This window comes from Elephas maximus, chromosome 4, assembly GCF_024166365.1.
Source record: "Elephas maximus indicus isolate mEleMax1 chromosome 4, mEleMax1 primary haplotype, whole genome shotgun sequence".
NCBI classification, from domain to species: domain Eukaryota; kingdom Metazoa; phylum Chordata; class Mammalia; order Proboscidea; family Elephantidae; genus Elephas; species Elephas maximus.
Window position 1 is genome coordinate 171664981 of NC_064822.1, and position 15812 is coordinate 171680792.

Below are 15812 nucleotides of genomic sequence, written 5' to 3' on the forward strand. Positions count from 1 at the left end.
CTTAGGTGCTGTCTGATTGGTTCCAGCTCGCAGAGATCCTGTGTACAACATTCCATGGTCTTGCACCATCCTCACAATCACTGCTATGTTTGAGCCCATTGTTGCAGCCACTTTATCAACCCATCTCGTTGAGGGTCTTCCTCTTTTCCGCTTACCCTCTACCTTCTCCAGGGACTGGTCCCTCCTGATAACTTACCCAAAGTTATGTGAGATGAAGTCTCACCGTCCTTGCTTCTAAGGAGCATTCTGGCTGTACTTATTCCAAGACAGATTTGTTCGTTCTTCTGGAAGTCCACGGTATATTCAATATTCTTTGCCAACACCACACTTCAAGTGCACCAATTCTCTTCAGTCTTCATTATTCATTGTCCAGTTTTAACATGCATATGAGGTGACTGAAAATAGCATGGCTTGGGTCAGGTGCACCTGAGTTCTTAAAGTGACATCTTTGCGTTTTCAATACTTTAAAGAGCACATTGAGCCGCTATGAGTTGGAACCAACTTGAGGGCACCTAACAATAACAACAAAAACAAAGGGGTTTATGCAGCAGATCTGCCCAATGCAATATGTCATTTGATTTCCTGACTACTACTTCCATGGGTGTTGACTGTGGATCCAAGTAAAATTAAACTCTTGACAACTTCAATCTATTCCCCATTTATCATGACATTGTTTATTGGTCCAATTGTGAGGATTTTTGTTTTCTTTATGCTGAGGTGGAATCCATACAGAGGCTGTGGTCTTTGATCTTCATTAGCAAGTTCTTCAAGTCCTCGTTGCTTTCAGCAAAGAAGGTTGTGTCATCTGCATATCACAGGTTGTTAATGAGTCTTCCTCCAATCCCGATGCCCCACTCTTCTTCATATAGTCCAGTTTCTCAGATTATCTACATAGCATACAGATTTAATAAGTATGGTGAAAGGATACAATCCTGACAAACACCTTTCCTGACTTTAAACCATGCAGTCCTCTTGTTCTGTTCAAACAACTGCCTCTTAGTCTATCCACTGGTTCACCATGAACACAATTAAAGGTCCTGTAATTCCTATTCTTTACAACATTATCCATAATTTGTTATGATCCACACAGTCGAATGTCTTTGCATAGTCAATAAAATACAGACAAACATCTTTCTGGTATTCTATGCTTTCAGCTAACATCCATCTGACATCGGCAATGATGTTCCCTGTTTCAAGTCCTCTTATGAATCCAGCTTGAATTTCTGGTGAGATTCCTGTCGATGTATTGCTGCAACTGTTTTTGAATTATCTTCAGCATAAGTTTACTTGCATGTGATATTAATGATACTGTTCGATAATTTTCACGTTCTGTTGGATCACCCTTCTCTTCCAGTCAGTTGGCCAGGTAGCTGTCTTCCAAATTTCTTGGCATAGACAAGTGAGCATTTCCAGCACTGCATCCGTTTGCTGAAACATCTCAATTGGTATACTGTCAGTACCTGGAGCTTTATTTTTTGCCAATGCCTTTAGTGCTGCTTGGAATTTTTCCTTCAGTACCATAGGTTCTTGATTATATGCTATCTCCTGAAATGGCTGAATGTTGAAAAATTCTTTTTGGTACAGTGACTCTGTGTATTCCTTCCATCTTCTTTTGGTGCTTCCCATGTTGTTCAGTTTTTTTTGTCCGTAGAATCCTTCAATATTGCAATTCAAGGCTTGAATTTTTTCCTTCAGTTCTTTCAGCTTGAGAATGCTGAGTGTGTTTTTCCCTTTGGTTTTCTAACTCAAGGTCTTTGAACACTTCATTATAATACTTTACTCCGTCTTCTAGAGCTGCCCTTTGAAATCTTCCACTCAGCTCTTTTACTTCATCATTTCTCCCTTTTGCTTTATCTACTTTACATTCAAGAGCAACTTTCGGAGTCTCTTCTGACACTTTGGTCTTTCCTGTCTTTTTAACGATGTTTTGTTTTCTTCATGTATGATGTCCTTGATGTCATCCCACAACTTCTCTGGTCTTTGGTCATTAGTGTTCACTACATCAAATCTATTCTTGAGATGGTCTCGAAATTCAGGTGGGATATATTCAAGGTTGTATTTTGGTTCTCACAGACTTAATTTTCTGCAGCTTCAACTTGAACTTGTATATGAGCAAATGATGGTCTGTTTCCCTGTCAGACTCTGGCCTTGTCCTGACTGATGATACTGAGCTTCTTCATTGTCTCTTTCCACAGCTGTAATTGATTTGATTTCTCTGCATTTTATCTGTGGAGGTCCATGTGTATAGCCACTGTTTACGTTGTTGAAAAAAAGGTATTTCTGATGAATAAGTCGTTGGTCTTGCATAATTCTATCATGCAATCACCAGCACTGTTTCTATCACCACGGCCATATTTTTCAACTACTGATCCTTCTTCATTTCTAACTTTCAAATTCCAATCACTAGTAACTATCAATGCTTCTTGATTACATATCTGATCAATTTCAGACTGCAGAAGTTGGTAAAAATCTTCAATTTCTTCATCTTTGGCATTAGTGGTTGGTGGGTAAATGAATAAAAGTCATATTAACTGGTCTTCCTGTAGGCATATGGATATCATCCTATCACTGACAACACTGTACTTCAGGATTCATCTTGAAATACTCTTTTTGACATGTCAGTTTGTTCCTTTTCAATTTGTCATCCCCAGCATGGTAGACCATATGATTGCCCGATTCAAAATGGTCAATACCAGTTCATTTCAGCTCACTACTGCCTAGCATATCAATCTTCAAGGGACCAATTTAATTTCTGATGGCTGCCAATTTTGATTCATACTTCATACATTCCACGTTCTGATTACTAATGGATGTTTGCAGCTGTTTCTTCTCATTTTAGGTCATGCCCCATCAGCAAATCATGGGTCTTAAAAGCTTTACTCCATTCACATCATTAAGGTCAACTCTACTTTGAGGAGGCAGCTCTTCCCCAGTCATATTTTGAGTGGCTTCCAGCACTATATCAGACAATGTTCCACTGCTATCTATAGTTTTCACTAGCTATTTTTTTTTTTCAGATGTATATCAGCAGGTCACTCTTCTTAGTCTATCTTAGTCTGTAAGCTCCGCTGAAACCTATCCACCATAGGTGACAGGTTTTTGAAATACCTGTGGCATACCTTCCAGCATCATAGCAATATGCAAGCTACCACAGTACGACAAACTGACACCTCAGGACAGTTTAAAAATTCAAGTACATGTTTCTAGTAAATATTTAGCACTCACATTACAGAATACATCTCAAATTCTGTCAGGAATTCTTTTGCTATTCACAAAAGAACCTAAAGTGAAAGTTCATTTTCTTAAAAAGTAATTCCTTATATATACAGTAAGGAGCCCTGGAGGTGCAATGCAATTGACAGCACAAAAGATCTAGCACCTTCTGTATATAGTCACATATTTGAGCTACCTCCATATACCTCTGCATCTTTACCTATCCTCCTTCATGACTTCTATCAGAGCTCATATGCAAGATTTACTCTTTTAGTCTCAAGAAATACAATGGGATGGGGGGAAATGTAGGTCCCATCTTTATATTTTTTTCAGAAGAAATGCATGCAACACCTTCATAGGGAAGCCCTCTCATCTGAAGAACAGGTACGTTCCCCTCCAAGTCCTAATTCATCACCCTTTACTGCTTCCTTCCCAAATGTACTTGTTGACAACCTGATGAATGGCTAACAAAGCCTCCAAATTTTCTACTTCCCTCACCCTAGATCATATATTCTTAGAAAAATAAAAATACTCCTTGCTGTCGAGTTGATTCTGACTCATAGCAACCCTACAGGACAGAGTAGAACTGCCCCATAGGGTTTCCAAGGAACGGCTGGTAGATTCAAATTGCTGACCTTTCGGTTAGCAGCCGAATACTTAACCACTGCACCACTACGGCTCCAGGGTGGTACCAGCCTAGAGGGGGCAAAAAGCAGTCCTTTGGGGGAAGAAAAAATCTTACTCATTTTATGAACAAAGCACAGCTATACATATAGTAGGAAACCCTGGTGGCGTAGCGGTTAAGAGCTATGGCTGTTAACCAAAAGGCTGGCAGTTCGAATCCACCAGGTGCTCCCTGGAAACCCTATGGGGCAGTTCTACTCTGTCCTATACGGTTGCTATGAGTGGGAATCGACTTGACAGCAACAGGTTTGGTTTTTTTTTTTTTTTTTTTTTTGGTTTATGCATACAGTAAGGAGAACTGGAGGTACAATGGTAAAGCGTCTGGCTGTTAACTGAAAGGCTGGCAGTTCAATCACACCTAATGGCTCTGCGGGAGAGAGACCTGGCGATCTGCTTCCATGAAGATTATAGCAAGAAAACCCTATGGGGCAGTTTTACCCTGATGCACAGGGCCGCTGAATCAAAATCGACTTGATGGTACCCAACAACAACATAAAGTGCAGAAACAGATAAAAAGTATTTCTGTGATATTAAAATTCCATGGGGGGTGGACATATTTATAAAAGAAAAAAAAAATGTTGAAAAAGACTCCTTCAGTGAGCGATAATCAAAACAAGGCTGAGAAACAGTGGTCTATGTCAGAATTCCTAGCCAGTGTATGGAGATACTGATCTTCTTGGCTACTGGCCTGGGTAGGCAGGTCCTGAGGTGGCTGCAGCCCCCAGGCTGCTGGTCTCTTGTTACAAGTGGCCTTCTTCACCAGAGTGTGTCATCCAGTATTACAACTGAACTGCCCTAAATGAATCTTTCATATTGGTGGTTTAGTGGTAGAATTCTTACCTTCCATGGAGGAGACCCGGATTTGATTCCCAGCCAATGCATGTCACGTGCAGGCATGACCCATCTGTTAGTGGGGGCTTGCATGCTGTTATGATGCTAAATAGGTTTCATACTAAGACGGACTAGGACGAAAGGCTTGGCAATTGTCATGTATTGAACTGTGTCCCCCAGAAATATGTGTCAACTTGCTTAGGCCATATATTATGTGGTTGTCCTCCATTTTGTGATCTTCCTAAGTGTTATAAATCATAATCTCTGCCTGTGGTTAAAGAGGATCAGGGCGGAATGCAACACCACTGCTCAGGTCACATCCCTGATCCAATATAAAGGGATTTTCCCCCAGGTGTGGCCTGCATCACCTTTTATCTTACAAGAGATAAAAGGAAAGGGAGACAAGCAGAGAGTCAGGAACCTCATACCACCAAGAAAGCAGCGCCAGGAGCAGGGCATGTCCTTTGGACCTGAGGTTCCTGCTCGGAGTAGCTCCTAGTCCAGAGGAAGATTGACGACAAGGACCTTCCTCCAGAGCTGACGGAGAAAGCCTTCCCCTGGAGTTGTTGCCCTAAATTTGGACTTACAGCCTACTAGACTCTGAGAAAATAAATTTCTCTTTGTTAAAGCCACCTACTTGTGGTATTTCTATTATAGCAGCGCTAGATGACTAAGACAGCGATCTAGTTCTAAAAATTAACCAGCGGAAAGCCTATGGATCACAACAGTCAGATCTGTAACTAATCAAGGAGATGGTGCAGGACTGTGAAGCTTTTTATTCCATTGCGCATGGGGTCACCATAAGTCATGCACCTAATAACAACAACAAACAAATCTCTCTACTTTCTTGGGATAACTGAGTTCTTGTTTTTATTACTTATTTAAAATATGTAATATTTAAAAAATACATTTTATATATAAATCTTATGATTTAGAATCATACTACAAAAACCATGTACCATCCAGCTTAAGAAAAGGGATATAGTATTACCTTTATATTTGAGGAGTCCCGTGTCTTTCTCCCCATCCCATACTCTTCTTTCCCAATAAGAGTAACTATCCTTGTTTTTCATTCTCTTGCTTTTCTCTATATTATTACTACATATATGTATATTCCTAAATAATGTATTATTAAGTTTTACATGTTTTTAAACTTTATAAAAGGACTAATTTACTTGATTCCAACTCATGGTGACCTTATAGGACAGAGTAGAATTGCCTCATAGGGTTTTCAAGGAGCAGCTGGTGGACTGGAACTGCCGACCTTTTAATTAGCAGCCGATCTCTTAACCAATGCACCACCAAGGCTCTGATTTTACCATACATCCATGCTGTTATGTAAGATGTAAATTAATTCCTCTTTACTGTTATATAATATTTCATTATGAAAAACTATACCTGCATTTATTTAGTCATTGCTTCCACTCTTTCAATCCCTTGCAATTTATCTTCAAAACACATTAAAAAAAAATCACTTCGTAATCGCTGAATAAACGATCCCTTTTTTTTAAATCATCCTCCTTGGCAACACTAACATAGCTCTCATCTCTCTTCTAACCAATCGATCTCTAGCTTAATTCATTCTTCTTCTGCCCACAAAATACTCACTGCTTGAATTGCTAACCTTCCCTTTTAATATCTAAAAAAATCTAAAGAGCTCATAAATTGACTTCCCGAATCTGTCCCTCTATTCCTAACTATTCTCTAACTAGATAATTCCAAAAGCTCTGTCTCTACCCTGACCTCCCTACCCAGCTTTTGTCCACATTTCGAACTGCCTGGTTTTTTTCTCAAGGAAGCTTAATATTATACCTAGATAAAATGTATATAAATATTACCCACTATTAATACCATTCAAGAAAATTCCCAAGCTAAAAATCAAGGCAATAAGACATGTTTCCAGGTGCCATCAAGTCAGTTGACTCACAGCGACCCTATGTACAGCAGAACATACACCATCCTTACAATCATTGCTATGTTTCAGACCACTGTTGCAGCCACTATGTTGATTCATATCACTGAGGGTCCTCCTCTTTTTCACTGACCCTCTACTTTACCAAGCATGATGTCCTTCTCCAGGGACTGGGCCCTCCTGATAACATGTTGAAAGTACATGAGACAAAGTCTCGCCATCCTTGCTTCTAAGGAGCACTCTGGCTGTACTTCTTCCAAGACAGACTTGTTCACTCTTAACGGTAGTCCATGGTATAGTCAAAATTCTTCAACAACACCATAATTCAAAGACATCAATTCTCTTCGGTCTTCCTTATTCATTGTTTAGCTTTTGCACGCATATGAGACAATTGAAAATATCACGGCTTGGGTCAGGCACACCTTAGTCCTCAAAGTGACATCTTTGCTTTTTGACACTTTAAAGAGGTATTTTGCAACGGATTTGCCCAATGCAATACGTTGATTTCCTGACTCCTGCTTCCATGGGTGTTGATTGAATCCAAATGAAATGAAATCCTTGACAACTTCAATGATAAGACATAGTATAAAATTTATTAAGAATAATAAGGTATTTTGAATTATAGAAACTAATAGTAAACTAGATTTCCAACCCAAAAATAATAAAGAATATCACAAATGACTTTGAAAAGACCAGGGGCAAAAACTTACCAATGATTCTGTATATATTTTATTAAAACAAAATGCTTAAATTTACGGCCTCTAAAATAACTAATCCAGGAAAAGAAAACATCACAAAATTTACCAAGCAATATGTATTTTTTGTGTGGGTCTGAGTATTCAGAATAGTTTAACTTAAAATCGAAAAGCGCTAGAGACTGCTTTAATTTTAAAAACATGTTAATCATGCTGATGTGTACGAGAGTGCATCAAAGAGGAGGAAATACTGAGGAACCAATTTTAAACTCAGGAGATAATATTAAGGAAAGTAATAAATGCTAGCACCACTGCTAATGTTTTAGATAAACAGGAGGGAGCACTTTCCTATTTTCTGCCTTTTCTTACTGTACCTCACCAGTTCCCACTTACGAGTATGAAATGTTTTGGTTATGACATAAGTTGTGTTATTTAACAAGACAATTTCCTCAATTTCAGTGACATATAATTTGTAGCAAAACTAAGTCTATGCTTTATCTCATGCATTTATTCATCCAACAATTATCAAATCCTAATGTGTTCAGCACTATTCAGAGTCATACAAAAAGGAAATTATCATATAGCATAAATATGTACCACAATAAATAAATTTGCTTTGAAAAATATAATTGTTACACAGAAATCTATTTATATAATATCAAGGGGTTTGTTGTGATTTTAAAATGAATAAATAAATGTTTTAAATTTTAAAGTTTTAATATCTAATATGGCAAATAAGAAGCCTTGGGGCACAGTGGTTAAGAGTTTGGCTACTAATCAAAATGCTGGCAGTTCGAATCCACCAGCCACTCCTTGGAAACCCTATGGGGTAGTTCTACTCTGTCCTATAGGATCGCTATGAGTCGGAATCAACTCAAAGACAATGGGTGTCTTAGTCATCTGGTGCTGCTATAACAGAAATACCACAAGTGGATGGCTTTAACAAAGAGAAATTTATTTTCTCAGGGTAAAGTAGGCTAAAAGTCCAAATTCAAAGCATCAGCTCCCGGGGAAGGCTTTCTCTCTCTGTCAGCTTTGGAGGAAGGTCCTTGTCCTCAATCTTCCCCTTGTTGAGGAGCTTCTCAGGCACAGGGACCCCAGGCCCAAAGGAGGCGCTCTGCTCCTGGTGCTGTTTCTTCATGGTATGAGGTCTCCAACTCTCCGGTTTGCTTCCTTTTCCTTTTATGTCGAGAGATAACAGGTGGTGCAGGCCACACCCAGGGAAACTCCCTTTACACTGAATCAGGGAGGTGACCTGAGTAAGGGTGGTGTTACAGTCCCACCCTAATCCTCTCAACATAAAATTACAATCACAAAATGGAGGACAACCACACAATACTGGGAATGCATGGCCCAGCTCAAATGATACGCACATTTTTGAGGGACATGATTCAATCCATGACAGGTGGTCTATGGAAAATATTAATTGGTACAACCCACATAAACAAAAACTCTTTGAGATACTCAAAAATTTTTAGGAGTGTTTTAAATGGGTCCTGAAAGCAAAAAATTTGAAAAAAGATGTTTTAAGTAAACCAATGTGTTAAGTATTTTTTTTTATGAGAACCATTTCCCAAAATGTGTTCCCTGATGCAGAAATGATCCCTGAAACAGTGATTACTTGGTTAAAAACATTTTGAAAATGCAGATTCTATATCCATACCCTTGAGTTTACCATAAATTTTGAGGGATTTTTGAAAAGCAGAATGCAAACAGGATATCAAATTGATAAGAACAGCTAGGAAAGGTAAAGTAGATTCCAGGTTAGTGCAGAGGCAAGGAATACAAGGATATGAAATTAGATTTTGGTGAACACAGTACCTTTGTATAACATATTTGCCTATACATAAATACACAGGAGTGATTATTAAACATGCAGTGTATCTCATGACATGTTTTTTCCCTAGGTAGAATTATTTTTTAAATTATATTGGCCTTTTAGGCTATACCAAAATCCAATTTCCTTTCCCTGAGTACAAATTAACAACTAATGACAGCCAGCCCCAAAGCCAGCATAATAACAAGATTATTTCATTAAACATAATTCCTTCAAAAACCGCTATCAGCTTATGTGTTATAATTCCCATTTTATAGATAAGAAAAAATATAAGGCAGGTTTTAAAAGGATCAGTAAAGGGGTGATAGATTTTAATGGGCTGATTTGATTCAAGCAACGCCTATACCTGGCAAACTCTAATTTATCCATGAAAATCGACAGAAGCCGCAACAATAAAACACAAAACAGCAGATAAACCCAAAGTAAATAATAATCCAGAACTAAAATATCACATTTTGTAACACTACTAGAAATCATGTTTCTATGTCATCAGGAGGGACCAGTCTCTGGAGAAGGACATAATGCTTGGTAAAGTGGCAGGTCAGTGAAAAGGGGGAGACCCTCAACAAGATGGACTAACAGTGGCTGCAACAATGGGCTCGAGATAGCAACAATTGTAAGAATGGCACAGAACTGGGCAGTGTTTCCTTTTATTGTTCACAGGGTCGCTATGAGTAGGAACTGACTTGACAGCACCTAACAACAACAGCAGAAATCAGTGATGCCTGATTCTCAAGCAAATACCTGGTGATAAAATAAAAAAATGTTTTTCTAAAATGTGGTCTGCATACTGACAGCCAGGAATGTAACTTCCACTGTGAGCAACAACCCAGGGTTAGGGAAAGAATGGATGGGATGGGGAGACAGACCTCTTAAAATGTGAACTCTAAGATTCCGACTGGTACCTAAGCAAATACAAAGATTTGATATGATCTTAAAACAGTATGTCTAATTCTTACCATTAATAACTGGTGTGTAAACAACAATCCCAACCAAGTTTGGGTCAGATACAGTTGTGTCCAGAATAAGGCCACCAATGCTGAAAGATATAAAATCATACAATTTAGAGAAGAAATGTACTAATTTGAAGCTATTCTTTACATGTAGACACCCCTACTTTTTAAAACAGAATATTTAGGTATTTCAAAACCAGAGTAAAAAGAAAAAAACAAAGTAAAAATCAATGTCTTGACAATAAAACATGGCATAAGCTGTAACCTCACATTTAAGGGCTTCCTTTGCCATCTCCAAAATATGTTACTTGTAAAAAGACAAAGCATATGCTTTAAATGTGTTAAAACGTCTGGAAGGGCACCTAAGAAACTAACAATGGCCAACAATTAAAAATGGAAATTAACAATGGTTATCAGTAGGAGGTGAGACTGAAGGGACTGACAGTCATTTTATATGCCTCTGCACTTAATTTTTTTTTAAGTATGTACACCCATTGCTCTTACAATTAAAAAAGATTTCAAGAGAGTATCTTTTCATATTAGAAATAAACAAGGTCTAAAAACAGTAAGTATCTTTATAGTTTTAACACAATAAAAATTGTCCCTTTTAAAAAAAAAGGGACAATTTTTATTGTGTTAAAACTATAAAGATACTTACTGCTGGTAAATCAAAACAATGACTTGTGGTCATGGAAAGAGCTGATCTTGAGACTAGAGGTCTGGAAAAACACAGCTTTACCAGTGGCGAGCCACACACTCTCAATGGAACTTGGAGATTTTTTTAAGCTCCAAGATCATTATCAATTGGTTACCTTCAGTGTCTTGGTCTATGTATTATAAAACATTGCCTGTCCCAATATTCCATGGGATTCTGTTGCCTAATCTTCTGGGAAAATGCAGTTTTCTTCCCTAAAGATTTACAGCCTTGGAAACGTTATGGTAGCAGTTCTATTCTGTCCTATAGGGTCGCTATGAGTTGCAATCAACTCAATGGCAATGAGTTTTTTTCAGGGCTTCGAACCACTTCATTCTGGTTCAAACCCCTGCTGAGAATTTGCATTTCCACCCCAGATAGACTCTGTCAGAATCTACATGTTAAAAAATCTCCAGGTGATTCTTATGTATAACAAATTTTGAGACCTACTGCTCTACTAGTGGTTCTCAGAATTGGTCCCTAACCAGCAGCATTAAAAAAAAAAAAAAAAAATATTAGCTTGTTAGATTTGCAAATTTTCAGCAGGGGCTCAAACTCTGATACCGGGGCCAATCTAGTTGTAGGCCTCACTGAAGAGTGATCAGGTGGGCATGTAGCTCTTGTACTAAAGGACCCACAGGGTCAGTATCAACAGGTCATTTCTTTTGTGCTTGTTAGTTTCCCCCAGGGCTCTGAACCGGTCCATTTGAATTTGAACCCCTGCTGAGAATTTACAATGCCACCCTAGATGTACTGAATTAGAATCTATAGTTTAACAAGATTCCCAGGTGAATCTTATGTAGAGCTTATTAGAAATGCAAATTTTCAGCAGGGAATTTGTTAGAAATGCAAATTCTCAGCAGGGTTTTGAACTGAAATGAACTGGTTTTAAAACCCTGGTTTCCCTGGAAAGGAATCCTCTACTCTTCTGCAAAGACCCTGATAGAGTCAGCAATTTGCTATCAGTTGCTGACTCCAAGGTTGGCAGTTTGAACCCAGCGGCTACACAGACAAAAGGTCTGGTATTCTGCTTCCATAAAGATTAAAGCCAAAAAAAAAAAAAGAGGGAAAAACACTAACTAGAAAACAGGTAAGTGGTAACTTTGGTGAAGGGTAGGACAGTACACAATACTGGAGAAGTCAGCAAAACTTGACCAAGGCAAAGTCATAGAAGCTTCATAGACACATTCAGGCTCCCTGAGGGACCAAGTTACCAGGCTGAGAACTGGTGACCATGGTCTCGGGGGACATCTAGCTCAACCGGCATTATATAGTTTATAAAGAAAATGTTCCACATCCTACTTTGGTGAGTAGCATCTGGGGTCTTAAAAGCTTGTGAGTGGCCATCTAAGATACTCCACTGGTCCCACCCCGTCTGGAACAAGGGAGAATGAAGAAAACCAAACGCACAAGGGAAAGATTAGTCCAAAGGACTAATGGACCACCATTACTGTAGCCTCTACCAGACTGAGCCCAGCACAACTAGATGGTGCCTGGCTACCACCACTGACTGCTCCAACAGGGATCACAATACAGGGTCCCAGACAGAGCTGGAGAAAAATGCAGAACAAAATTCTAACTCACAAAAAAAGAACAGACTTACTGATCTGACAGACTGGAGAAACCATAAGGGTATGGCCCCTAGACACCCTTGTAGCTCAGTACTGAAGTCACTCCTGAGGTTTACCCTTCAGCTAAAGATTAGACAGGCCCATAAAACAAAACGAGGCTAATGGGCACACCAGCCCAGGGGCAAGGATGAGAAGGCAGGAGGGAGCAAGAAAGCTGGTAATGTGGAACCCAAGGTTGAGAAGGAGAGAGTGTTGACATGTTATGGGGTTGGCAACCAATGTCACAAAACAAAATGTGTACTAATCATTAATTTGCTCTATAAACCTTCAACTAAGGTACAATAAAAAAAATTTTTTTTTTAAAGATTAAAGCCAAGAAATCCCTACGGAGTGGTTCTACTCTGTAACACCTGAGGTCGCCATGAGTCGGGGGTCAACTCCAAGGCAGCTAACAACAATCTTCTGCCTGGGGACATAAGCCTGTTGGCCAGCATTCTAGGAACATAAAAAAGGAAGTGGGGTAGGGTTCTCTGTTCAGTATGCAGGCTTTCACTTAATCCTCCCATTTTCCATACACTGCTTAATCTATAGCTTCCGCTGTGCAGGTGTTTCTGAATCTAGAACCTCTCTGATTTAGCGGTTAATGTCTTCTGCTAGGGTGGGAGGGGGCAATCACCTGGGTGCTCAGGCTAGAGAAGGGCTTTTGGGGTCTAACTGCTCTTTATATAAACTTTGAACTAATCTTCGTTTCAACCTTTAGAAGTACTTAATGCCTCTGCTTCCTCCACCTTTTTAGGGTTCTGAGGCTGAGATCAGCTTGCCTCTTAGGGGTGTCTCCTCGTCCTGCAGGCAGTAAGGTTTCAGCTTTTTCCACTCTGCTGGGTCAGTTAGTAATCATCCACCTGATTCCTATCTTCCTAATTTTGCTGACACCTCTCACCTGCTGTCCTCTCTGCTCTACCCACCCCCCCCCCCCCGCCATTCTGTCTTTGTGGTTTCATATCTTTTTAATTCACTTACTGTCATTTCAGTAGTTTCAGGAAGAAACAATAAACATGTGTCAACCACAGGAAATTCATACTCTTTCCTAGCTTGCCTTTTAATCAAACGTATAACAAACACCTTTCCATATCAATTGAAAAGGTACAATGTTGTTTTTAACGGCTGGCTAATATGCCATTTTGCGAGTACACCATAATCCCAATTCATCAATACCTGATGGTTAGACCTTTAAGTTGTTTCTCTCTTTTTATTTTTGGTGACTGAAACCCCCACTGTGATGAGGATCCTTGCAATTAAATCTTTTACATACAGCCTTAGTTATATATTTAAGTCCAGTTAGAGTCCTAGAGAAGTAGTAAAATATTATATATATTTCTAAGGCGTCTGATACTTATCTGAGCAACTTACTAGGCAAAATAAGTAACGTCTTGTCAGGTTAAAACACACACACACACAAAGACAAATGCCACTGAAGTTTCTCATCAATCTGGTTGGAGAGAAGATTGAAACTGGACGCCAAATGAGTTCTACATCTACTGATTTCAATAAATCTGTCACTTATTTTCTTATTACTTGAGATAATAAAGAATTGGTTATACATAATGACCCAAAAAATAAAAACAAGCAATTAATTGGCTTTACTATACACATACACACATGCATCCAGAATACACAGACACATTTTAATACTAACCTACTTATGACCATAGCTGTTATGACAGGCTCCCAGCCTGAGTAGAGAACTGTCCTTGTGGCTGGATGTTTGGCAGCTATTATAATCCAGATAGGAGTTAGAGCCAAGAAAAAGACACCAACTAATGGAGAAATGTAGTAATAGGTCTCTAAAATAAAAAAAAAAAAAGAGACAACATTTCAGCCTCTTCTTTCTATAAGCAAATCGAAATTATTATAAGTAAAAGCTTATGCTAGGATATGATGTTATCAAATTCATTAGCATATGTATTCTCTATCAATTTCAAGCAAATTTAAAACTGTAGAGAAGGTAAAAAAATTAAATAATGTATCTGAAAACTAATACATTAATTCAACAAACATTGAAACAACTATATGACCTACATGGGAATAAAAATAATAAGAACAACAACAGTAAAAACTAACATTTATTCAGCTTCTACTATTCACATTCATCATCTCATTTACTGTCATTATTTCTATTTTATGAAAAAACTGAGGCTTAGAGAGCTTAAGAACACAGCTAAGAAGTAGCAGAGTTGGGGGAGGGGGGAATCTGTCTAGACAAAGTTAGTACTCTTACTCTAAACTATGAAGTCAAACAGAATTTTTTTTTTTTGCGCATATGGATCTTGTAGTACAGTCATTCCATAGAATAATGGCCCCTGAATTGATAACTGATATCCCCTTCCAACCCCTGCATATAGTGCTCCAAGTTCCAAAATAAAATTGAAAATCTAAGTTTAATTAAGTTAAATAGATTTCTTCACTGCAGGTCTATTCAGAACTTTTAATATCCTAAGATAGAATATAGTACACTGAATTAACCCACAGTTTGGCCAAGAAACTGAGTTCGACTACATAGGTTGACATTTGGGTGTTTAAACTTATGTTGGACAAGCAATTTAACTTCTTTAAGCTTCCATTTCCTTGTCTTTAAATTGGTAATAATAATAATAGTACCTGTCTCATGGGGATGTTAGATGTCTTTTATTGAGCACTTACTATCATTAACATCATCCCCGTTATTATAAACATCTCCCTACTCGGGAAACAATGAGTTAACTGATTGCCATGTACCTCTTTGTGGTACATGGTCTTACTTCATCACAAATATTTATTCCCTCCTCACTCTTGAAATGTTTTCCTATGGAGAAAATATTTCTCCGCCTCACTGACTTTGGTTTGGATATTTGTTTTGCTTTGGACAATGGAATATAAATAGACATGATTGCTGTACGATCCTGGCTGAAAGCAGAGAATACCAGAAGGATGTTTACCCGTGTTTTATTGACTATGCAAAGGCATTTGGCTGTGTGGGTCATAACAAATAATGGATAACATTGTGAAGAATGTGAATTCCAGAACACTTAATTGTGCTCATGAGGAACCTTTACATAGATTAAGAGGCAGCTATTCGGGCAGAACAAGGGAATGCTGAGTGGTTTAAAGTCAGGAAAGGTGTGCGCAAGGGTTGTATTCTTTCACCATACCTATTCAATCTGTATGCTGAACAAATAATACGAGAAGCTGGACTATATGAAGAACGGGGCATCAGGACTGGAGGAAGACTCATTAACAACCTGCGTTATGAAGATGACACAACCTTGCTTGCTGAAAGTGAAAAGGACTTGAAGCACTTACTAATGAAGATCAAAGACCACAGCCTTCAGTATGGGTTGCACCTTAACATAAAGAAAACAAAAATCCTCACAACTGGAGCAATG

At 38.6% G+C, this 15812-nt stretch overlaps 1 protein-coding gene across 11 annotated transcripts in view; it reads right to left on the bottom strand.

The window, feature by feature from the left end:
• SLC41A2 (solute carrier family 41 member 2) overlaps window positions 1-15812 on the bottom strand; it is a 164469-nt gene that overhangs the window by 58931 nt on the left and 89726 nt on the right. For all 11 annotated transcript variants that reach the window (XM_049884245.1, XM_049884246.1, XM_049884242.1 and 8 more), the window contains 2 exons: window positions 14087-14234; window positions 10132-10211 (listed from right to left, as the gene is read on the bottom strand). In XM_049884245.1, the coding sequence (XP_049740202.1) occupies window positions 10132-10211; window positions 14087-14234 (228 nt within the window). The remainder of the gene's footprint in view (window positions 1-10131; window positions 10212-14086; window positions 14235-15812) is intronic.